Source organism: Montipora capricornis, chromosome 4 (assembly GCF_036669925.1).
Source record: "Montipora capricornis isolate CH-2021 chromosome 4, ASM3666992v2, whole genome shotgun sequence".
In the NCBI taxonomy this organism is placed as follows: domain Eukaryota; kingdom Metazoa; phylum Cnidaria; class Anthozoa; order Scleractinia; family Acroporidae; genus Montipora; species Montipora capricornis.
This window is the reverse complement of record NC_090886.1, coordinates 12,377,544-12,387,543: the sequence shown is the minus strand read 5'-3', so window position 1 is coordinate 12,387,543 and position 10,000 is coordinate 12,377,544. Positions and strand designations below refer to the sequence as shown.

General features: G+C 37.2%; 1 protein-coding gene and 1 long non-coding RNA gene across 5 annotated transcripts in view; one reads left to right on the top strand and one right to left on the bottom strand.

Annotated features, from left to right (window-relative positions):
* LOC138045548 (lysozyme C-like) overlaps positions 1–10,000 on the bottom strand; it is a 91,353-nt gene that overhangs the window by 72,773 nt on the left and 8,580 nt on the right. Inside the window, exon 1 of one of the 3 annotated variants that reach the window (XM_068892091.1) lies at positions 5,054–5,316. The exons of the other annotated variants lie outside the window; for them this stretch is intronic. Coding sequence (XP_068748192.1) covers positions 5,054–5,128 — 75 coding nt within the window. The 5' untranslated portion in view covers positions 5,129–5,316. Of the gene's footprint in view, positions 1–5,053; positions 5,317–10,000 lie in introns of those variants that run through there. 3 annotated transcript variants of the gene reach the window in all.
* LOC138045549 (uncharacterized) overlaps positions 6,230–10,000 on the top strand; it is a 15,447-nt gene continuing 11,676 nt past the window's right edge. The window contains exons 1-5 of one of the 2 annotated variants that reach the window (XR_011131610.1): positions 6,230–6,286; positions 6,496–6,544; positions 7,208–7,255; positions 7,466–7,514; positions 8,286–9,972. This is a non-coding gene — a long non-coding RNA (uncharacterized lncRNA). Of the gene's footprint in view, positions 6,287–6,495; positions 6,545–7,207; positions 7,256–7,465; positions 7,515–8,285; positions 9,973–10,000 lie in introns of those variants that run through there. The other variant, XR_011131611.1, reaches the window with a different exon arrangement.

Sequence of the window (10,000 nt, the reverse complement as noted above, 5' to 3'; positions counted from 1 at the left end):
TTGGTAAATTAAAGGCACGTGCCTTTGCAATAGTTCTACCGCCAACACCATGCCATTTAATTTCGCAGGCTTCGGCAATGAGAACATTGGCATTAAGGTCGGGATGAGAGGCAATAAAGTCCTTTAAACGGCGGATAAAGGAGTGGCCAAGAATCAATACCCGAGGTGGAGCCATGCCAAACGTTTAGGGAGAATAAAGCCCTCTACAAAAAAACTTAAGCAGCATACAACGTGCCAGAAAAATCTTGATAATCCAAGTTTAGTCCGTGAAGGTACAGCTAAGAGCGCCAGTCCCAAAGATTGCATATCTATGATTGGCTCATTTTTCTGGCTGAATGCATCTATTGACCCGAGGAGGTAAAAGTCGACGACATAAATAACATCATTCCTTACAGTAATAATGCCCCTATTGTTCCAAGTATTACCATATCATTTAAATGTGAATGCTACATTATCATGCAAATGCAATACACAAAGCATCTTAACCCCTAGAGATTTGAATTGGGTACAACATTGAGTTAGCCGAATTGGTCTATACACAAATAATCTTAATCATTGAGTGAGTCGATTTAGTCATATATTGTTTACTTTCCCGCAAATTAAACCCGATTTGAAAATAGACATTTTTTTGACCCTGATTGGCACAAACCTGATACTCAGTTTTTGCATCTTATTAATAAATAAATATATCAATTTAAAAAAGGCCATCGTATACCTACATATCTTGTACCTCATTTAAACCTCCCTAGTAGGTCCAGTCGCTTACGCGCCGTTGGACTAAGTGCATTAACTTGTTTGATTACAATTCGTTATTATATACCATTTCATTAACAATGACGTCTAGTGTGTTGGCATCTCGTCAATTAATAATTTTCGATCACAGCAAAGTTTTCTTATTTTCGAGCATTTCGGTATTTCTTTTCAGTTTCTAAATGTCTCTATTCTGTTGCTAACGATGTTCTTTTAGCCCCACAGTTTGAGACTTCGTTATGTGGTTGTTGAATGTGAGTGAGGACAATTTGCGAGCCAACACAGTGGCGAGCCATGCGAGTCAACATTCGAGTCACACAGTTATTGAAAGCTAACCATTTTAAAATGGGTACTTAGACTTAATAACTGTTTATCAGCGCTATTTGAAATGGGTGCTTAGACTTAAATGCGAAATTCGCATGGCTAGCAGATTATCCCACCAAGCTGCTTGCCACTTAAGAGTTATGTAGCTGGAACTGTTTGTCTCTGATGTTATTAGCGTTAGTCGCTCGAATCTTGCGTGTGCTGCGATGTTCCCTTTGTTTGTGTTGACACCTATTGGATTTTGACTTTGTTTAGAAACCATTTGTAAACCCTAGGATTGACTACAAAAACCACAAATTGTAAAAACCTTTCAGAAAAAGAAATAAATCGATAGACCAAACAAAAAAAAACAGATTATTTCTTTCTCTACCCATCTGCTTTGCTTCCAAAGCGATTGCCGGGCGAACTTTAATGATTTACTAGATTTCAGGTCCACTATGCAGTGCAAAACATGAATAGAAAACCATTAGGTTTGTTTGGGCAGTTTCGGCCGAGCGCCGTACAGCCGTAATCACACGTGATTACACTACAGCTAGGATAACTTCGATAACTAACCCTAACCCTACCTAAAAATTACAGAGCTAAGCAGCTGCAGTTTACAGAAACAGCTACTGCCTGCAGAACGAAGGCCAGGAAAGACCTGCCGGAAAAAACCCTGTTGGGGGAAAATAAGGAAGGAAACCTGGGTAGGATCCATGACTTAAGCTCTGAATGCCAATCCCACGAAGGCCACGCTGCTAAGACAAAATTGAAACGAAAGCGTGAACTACTATTTAAACTGTGGTAGAAAAAGGAAAAAGAAAAAAGGAAATAAGAAATAAAAAACGTTCGTAGTATTGGCGTTGGCCAAGAATGATCTCCCATGTGACAAAACTCTCTTGTATGGCTGTCATCGTGTCCCATGATGCACTGAACAGGCCCAGTCCCCACTGCTCTCATGCCTCAGAAATATTTCATTTCCAGCTAATTCATATTCATGCAAAGGCCGGCTTTTACATATTTCAGCTCTACTACACTACGTTGTGTACGAAATCGGTTTATCATTTTGGAATTAGCTCATGAAACGATTTAGTTTGGACTAGACTTCTAAAGATAAATTCGTTAGAGTGGGGGTTAATATCTAGCATGCTTAAGTAATCTTTTCAGTATTGAAACTGGACAGACACTACTGCTTGATTGGGCAATCACAACCTTCGCCTGCGAACGCAGACGTATTTCCGGCGGTCGTTTCTCTCGGGGGAGAGAAACTACCGCCGGAAATACGTCTGCGTTCGCAGGGTAAGTAAAAACCCGCATGTAAGAACCTAGTGTTTTAAGAACCTGCTGGCAGAAATTTCCCATTTTTATACCCCAAAATATAAGAACCTGTTTAGCCAAGCAAAATTTATCAGGTTCTTAAATGTGAGTTATGGGATATTTTTATAAGCATTTTAAACTAAGAAGTATAACTTTTGTGACTTTGAGAAATAGAGAATACTTCATGGAAAGTATGCACGCACAGTTTTAATAAGGAAACTGTAGTTCTTTGAACACTAAGAGGTGCATTTATTTTGTTTGTTTGTTTGTTTCATTTCATATGCTGTAGCAGTATGATCAATTATGATGATTCCATCATAAAATGAATGTAACCACAAAATTAAGGCAAAAGGACTTTTTTTTTGCATTTTTTACTTATTCCATTTAGTATTTTATTTTGTATGCAAATATTTCTGAAAAGATACTTTGTTTATAGTGTATATAATTTTTTAGTTAGTCTTGCTCAAGGCTCATGACAAGACAGTTATAAATAAATGCTGTATCATAAAGGACCAAACCTATTTTTTCTGCTTGTACAGGAATGGTTTCTACTGAAAATTTAAGAACCTAATGAAGAACCTACTTTAGCCTAAATTGCCAATAACTACTCCCAAATATAAGAACTTGTTTTGCCAAAGTTGGAAAAATGTAGGTTCTTACACGCGGGTTTTTACTGTATCTGGATGTATACTTTCCAGTCACAAACTTAAGTAACTTACATATAGCTTAAGCTTACCGATTGTTGCTGTTGCAGTTGTAAAAAGTTCTAACTGCATTTTGAGAGCTTTCATTTCCTGCCGAACATAAACAAATAACAAAATTTCTGTCATACTTGTAAACGTACTCTCAAAATATTTATGAAACTGACAACAAGAAAATTAATGGCTCAAACCAACCTGACCCGCTGTCCTGATTCGCTTCGTCGACTGCGCGTTTTCTTAGTTTTTTCAGCACAATAGCGGCCTCTACACAGAAGTTTTTCGTTTGTTTTTACGAAAGGCGAAACAACGTGTTTTTGCCGCAAACACGACAGCCAATTTTATAGTTGTACATCACTTGCACGCAAGCTTCTTACACTAAAAAGTCCTTCGCATGGTGGAAAAAAGTTTTGCAACCCCTCATCATTTCCCGCCTTTGCAAACGCGGCTACCAGCTAAAAGTTAGAATCTCCCAGAAAAAAAAGAACTAGCGATCGATTCTTTTCCTTTGCCGAGAAAGTTCCATGACTTGTTCCCTTCCTCTCTGGCAGCCATCTTGCTTGCAACGAGATTATGCGCATGCATCAAATGGAATTCCTAACGGACCAATCAGACAAAAGTCTTCATTGCTTTTCAAAATATGATTAGCAATGGAGACTTTTGTCTGATTGGTCCGTTAGGAATCCCATTTGATGCATGCCTAAGGCATGCGCATAACCTCGTTGCAAATAGACTACTTATATCGTATTTGACGACGCGTGTGATCTGAAGAGGAAATCGAAGGGTCCCAAAAAACCATCAAATCATCCAAGACAACGTAGAAAATAGTAGCTGAGTCAACTTTATTTATCTAGCTGTCCATAAAATGAGTTTTCGAAAGAAACATCGCGATTTGAAGTTTTTATGGAACATTTTCCTCGATTAGTTGACTGTCTCAAAATAACGTTACGTCACGCGCTCTCGCATCCTTAGGGTTGTCTGCCTGTGGTCGTAGGTTTGATTCCTGCCCAGGACTCTGATTTTAAAGTTGTCCTAACCCGGTTCCCCGTTGTCAACGCAACTTGTGTTGTATCAAGTGCTTCCCTCGGGCCCATGACACATTTCCATCATGCGTGTATGTCGGTATTGTTTTTACATTTATTTCGTAGCGGTCACGGTTATTCAGTTGTAACTGACGCCCGCACGCAAACAATCCACCGATATTGCTTATCCATGCATTAATTTATTTGTAACCAGATTCCTTGTTCCTGCTCCACACATTCCAACGAGGACGTTTCCAGGTAATGAGACACTCCTAATTGATTATTTGTTTCTTGTTTGATTGAACTATACTGCTTTCTGTTCTTTAATTAGTTGTACATTGTGATCACATAATATGTCTCATCAGCCAAGTCTTTACTGTTTCGCATTGTTTAATAGCAAGAACAAGTAATGTAATACATTCCTTTTATGCATAACTTAACTGTTTATTTTCTGAGTGATCACGATCATTCAGAATCTTGGCTGGTTGCCACGAACGCACGCACGCGCCACGCACGCAAACAATTAACCAATGTTGCTTACCCATTAATTTATTTGTAACGACTCGATGAACATCATCAAGGTAATAAGTAACATTACCTTGAGGGTGTAATAAATTATTTGTTTCTTGTGTGATGGAACCATAAACTGCCCACCATTCAGAGAAAGTAAGTAAATGATACGTATCTTGAATTATACCTGAACAGAGAAGGTTTTAGTTTTTGAATCCGCTTAGATTCAAACTTGCGGGGTGCCATAAAGCAAAATGACGATTGAGAAAGCATTCAATCAGTTGTAGCCATGACAAACTCTTTATGTCTACTCGCTACTAAGTCTTACAGAAAGCTAACTGAAGACCAGAGCCTCGTATAATGTATGCGTTCTCATTACAACTTTGAACCTCGCCGAGCGAAACCATGTTTTTCTTTTTAGTTGTTCCGAGCAATCATGAACAGTCATCTCACCTCGATCCGTTCTCTTGAGAACTTTTCAGCTTTCCGCTCCAGTTCCACTCTCTTTGCATATTGGGCATAAATCATTTGTTTTATGAAAGTTAAAATGGATAACCACCTTAAATCATCAAATTTTTCAGAGTTATTTCTTGTTGTCGAGGACCTCACGTCGATTAGCACCCATTTTGGTAAGTTGCTCACTGTTACTCATTTCTTAATAACACGAACAAGTAATAATTTATGTGTGATAAACCAGTTATGATAAATTTTGCGTTACTTTTTGTTGTTTTCTCTTTACTCATGATCGGTTTGGATCAAGTTAGTGACTATGTCAGAATTCCTGCATGATATGTTTATTTTATAAAGTGATCATGATCACCGTCACTCATGATCAGGTGCGAATGACGCACCCAGATGATCCACCAGTATTATTTATCCCCTAATTTTTTGTTCAGCGGGATTCATTATTCCTGCTCACAAGGTTTTAAAGAGGACCATTGCATGGCCGGTATTTAGTAATATTAGCTTGCTGGGTGTAATCAGATATTTGTCTGTCGTTGCAAGGTAATAAGTAACAATTAGCTTGAGGGGTCACGGTGTATTTGTTTTTTGTGTGATCGAACTACAATGTATATATTGCCCTCCATTCTTTTCTTGCACATCGAGAAAGTAAGTAAGTAAATGATGTATCTTGAATTGTTCCTGAACAGAGAGGGTTTTTAGTTTTTGAATCCGCTTAGATTCAAAATTGAGGGTGTCACAAAGCAAATGACGATGAAGAATGCATTCAATCAGTTTTAGCCATAACAAACCCTTAATGTCTACTCCCTTTTAAGTCTTACTTAAAGCTAAGCAAGACCGGAGCCTCGTATAATGTACCCGTTCTCATTACAACTTTGAACCTCGCCGAACGAAACCATTACTTGAGTTTTTCGGAGCAATGGAACAGTCATCTCACTTCGATCAGTGTTCAAGTTGGACTGCTTCACTGATCAGTTGGGCAGTTTGCTCGAGTATGAAATGAATTCTCCTTGCTGCTCCATTTGTTAGTACTCTTGAGAACTTTTCAGCTTTCCACTCCAGTTCTACATTTTTAATGTTTACTAGGCATAAGGGAATTTTGTTATGAAAGTTAAAAGTTTTCCTACAAGATTCGATAATGCATGGATAACCACATTAAATCATGATATTTTGCAGAGTCATTTCTTGTTGTCGAGGACCTCACATCGATTAGCATCCATTTTGGTAAGTTGCTCACTGTTACTCATTTCTTAATAACACAAACAAGTAATTTATTTGTGATAAACCAGTTCTGATGAATTTTGCGTTACTTTTTGTCAGAATTCCTTATTTAAGTTTATTTTCTGAAGTGCTCACGGTCACTCATGATTAGTTGCGAATGACGCACCCAAATGATCCACCAGTATTATTTATCCCTTAAATATTTTTTGCAGCCAGATTCATTATTCCTGCTCAAAAGGTTTTAAAAAGGAACATTGCAAGGTATTAAGTGATATTAGCTTGCTGGGTGTACCTGTAATAAGTTATTTGTCTGTAGTTTGATTGAACTTCCATACAATCTTGGACAAAATAGATGGGAAATTTGAAACCCCCCTCCGCCCCAAAGCAAGGATGGGAAAATGGCGCGTAAATGATGTATCTTGAATTGTTCCTGAACAGAGAGGGTTTTTAGTTTTTGAATCCGCTTAGATTCAAAATTGAGGGTGTCACAAAGCAAATGACGATGAAGAATGCATTCAATCAGTTTTAGCCATAACAAACCCTTAATGTCTACTCGCTTTAAAGTCTTACTTAAAGCTAAGCAAGACCGGAGCCTCGTATAATGTACCCGTTCTCATTACAACTTTGAACCTCGCCGAACGAAACCATTACTTGAGTTTTTCGGAGCAATGGAACAGTCATCTCACTTCGATCAGTGTTCAAATTGGACTGCTTCACTGATCAGTTGCGCAGTTTGCTCGAGTATGAAATGAATTCTCCTTGCTGCTCCATTTGTTAGTACTCTTGAGAACTTTTCAGCTTTCCGCTCCAGTTCTACATTTTAATGTATACTAGGCATGAGGGAATTTTGTTATGAAAGTTAAAAGTTTTCCCACAAGATTCGATAATGCATGGATAACCACATTAAATCATCAAATTTTGCAGAGTCATTTCTTGTTGTCGAGGACCTCACGTCGATTAGCATCCATTTTGGTAAGTTGCTCACTGTTACTCATTTCTTAATAACACAAACAAGTAATTTATTTGTGATAAACCAGTTCTGATGAATTTTGCGTTACTTTTTGTCAGAATTCCTTATTTAAGTTTATTTTCTGAAGTGCTCACGGTCACTCATGATTAGTTGCGAATGATGCACCCAAATGATCCACCAGTATTATTTATCCCTTCAATATTTTTTTGCAGCCAGATTCATTATTCCTGCTCAAAAGGTTTTAAAAAGGAACATTGCAAGGTATTAAGTGATATTAGCTTGCTGGGTGTACCTGTAATAAGTTATTTGTCTGTAGTTTGATTGAACTTCCATACAATCTTGGACAAAATAGATGGGAAACTTGAAACCCCCCTCTGCCTCAAAGCAAGGATGGGAAAATGGCGCGTTTTGGCTTTTGCGCGGCTTCATCCTTGGTTTGGGGGGATGGGGGTTTGCTGTTCCATTTTATTCTGTCCAAGATTGTAGGTCACTTGTGTTCATTTTGTGTTTATTTTTATTCCAATTATTTTCAACTTCTTTTCATTATCCTAATTACTATTATTTGCTTGTTTACCCATAATTACTCAATTTCCTCATATTTTTGCTTGTGTAGTTGTGTTATCCCCACACATTTCTCTTACCTAATTCCTGTTGTCTAGGATTGGTAAACTACTTCTTCCCTTAGGTAAATCCTGTATTAGTGGGTAGTAGATTTACCCCCTAGCCTTATTTGGTTTTCAGTTATTTTTCTATTTTCCTGAAATCCATTATAAATTGGCTACCATTTACTCAGTAAGTTCGGCTGGTTCAGTTAATTTATCTGAAGAGTGTCAGTCTTCAAGACAAGTCATTTTCCAAGTCTTTTGAGGTGTGTAGTTATCAATTACATTTGGTATGTTATCAGTATTTTCCTATTTCTTTATTTATGCCTAGCCTTTAGTTTAGTTACTACATAGTCTACATATAGCTTTCTGTTCTTGATTTTAGTTCTTAGCAGAGATCAGTTGCAAAATTTCATTTGCTATTGTCTAGGTTTATTTATCTATGTTGACCTTTAGTCTGGCACAGCATGTGATTTGCGCCTTGAATATGTTTGCTGTTTTCCAATGAGTAATTGCTGTATTTTTGTCTACCGCTTTGTATCCTTTTAATTGCATTTGATTCCAAATGATCGGTTTGTTACCATTATTTCACAATTATTTGTTTCAATGTACTATTGTGGGATTATTGTGCAATATGTAATTTGAAGCTCTTGCTATTTTCAAATCCATGCTTCATATAATAGTTCTGGGATTATAACATTGTTTAGTTTGTTTGCAATTTGGAGTCATACTCGTTTTGTTGGTAATTTCTTTGCCTTTTAGTTCGCAAGCATGTTTCTTCATTTATCGATCAGCTATTTACCATAGTTTTTATTGTTCAGCTTGTAAATAATATCAATTTACTATGTTTAATCCATTGGCTTATTGTGGCTTTGTTTATTTGTTCGTTCCCGACTCTAATAAACTCGTAAAACGTTTTGGCCGTCTTACCGAACTATACTACCCTCTATTCTTTCCCTACACATCAATAAAGTAAGTGATGTATTTTGATATTTTTTGGTTTACATTCACTTGATCTCGATCCACGGTGTTTGCGTAGGCATAAATGTTTTGTGTTAGAAAGTTATTTCCCACTAGATAATGTTTTACGGAAAGACTTGGCAGTGGATAACACCACATGAAATCAAAATTTTTAGAGTTACGAAAAATGGGGCGAGACAAGAAGGAAACGCTTGCAGACAAACCCCTGCATTTTGAAAACCGGCAAGTTGACCTGTGATGCATGTCATCAGCTGTCATAAATTGACCAAGAAAATATTTGGTCTTCCGTAGTGGAAATTGAACTTTGTGCAAGAGAAGGTTAAAAAATTTGGCAAGGAAAATAACAGGCATAACAGGCATTTCTACACACGTGTAAATGAGCACCTTTTCTGGGATAAAAATTATCATATTTTCAAGCATCTTAGTTTGTCTAAACATTGTCAGGATAATTGCGATGTTTCTTGCTTAAAATTTATTGAAAATGCTACCTCTTCCTATTAACTCAAAATCAAAGAGAGCTTCCATATTGAGCAGATGAAACCGGCCAAACTCAACAAACATGTTGATCATGTCGGTTTAGCATTACACTTTTAAAATTTTACCATTGTGTCAGTTACAGTATGTTTTTTATAATATCGTTGCTTAGTTTGAGTTTCACTTCCTTGTAAGGAACATTTAAGAGCGCCTCTCAGCAATTTTCACCTAAGACCGTGCAAGATAAAAAAATCGAAAATTGCCAAACTTTGTCGCAATAAAGGACTACCAAAACCATTTTTAGAAAAATGTTTTACTTTGTTTCGATAATTGCTTTACCTGGACGGCGACTTTTTCGGTATGGGGCCTTGCGAGCGAGTGAAAACGACTCCAAAATGTCGCTTGTTTGAATCGCTCTTTTTGAAATAACGAACGAGTAACTTGAAAATCAAAACAACATGGCACAGCTAGAGTAATTCATTCACCCTTTAGCGCTGTTAACGGTACAATATACCAAAACTGGAATTTTGACCAAATTTTAAAAGTTAACCTTTTTTAGATTGATTACAGTCAGTGCCAAATTTGTGCGAAATTCGACGGTCAAAAAGCATCTTGGTACATGGCTTTCTCAAACGAGACTATATTCACCGGAATAAGCAATGTTTCCGCTGCAATTAAATTCAATAAACT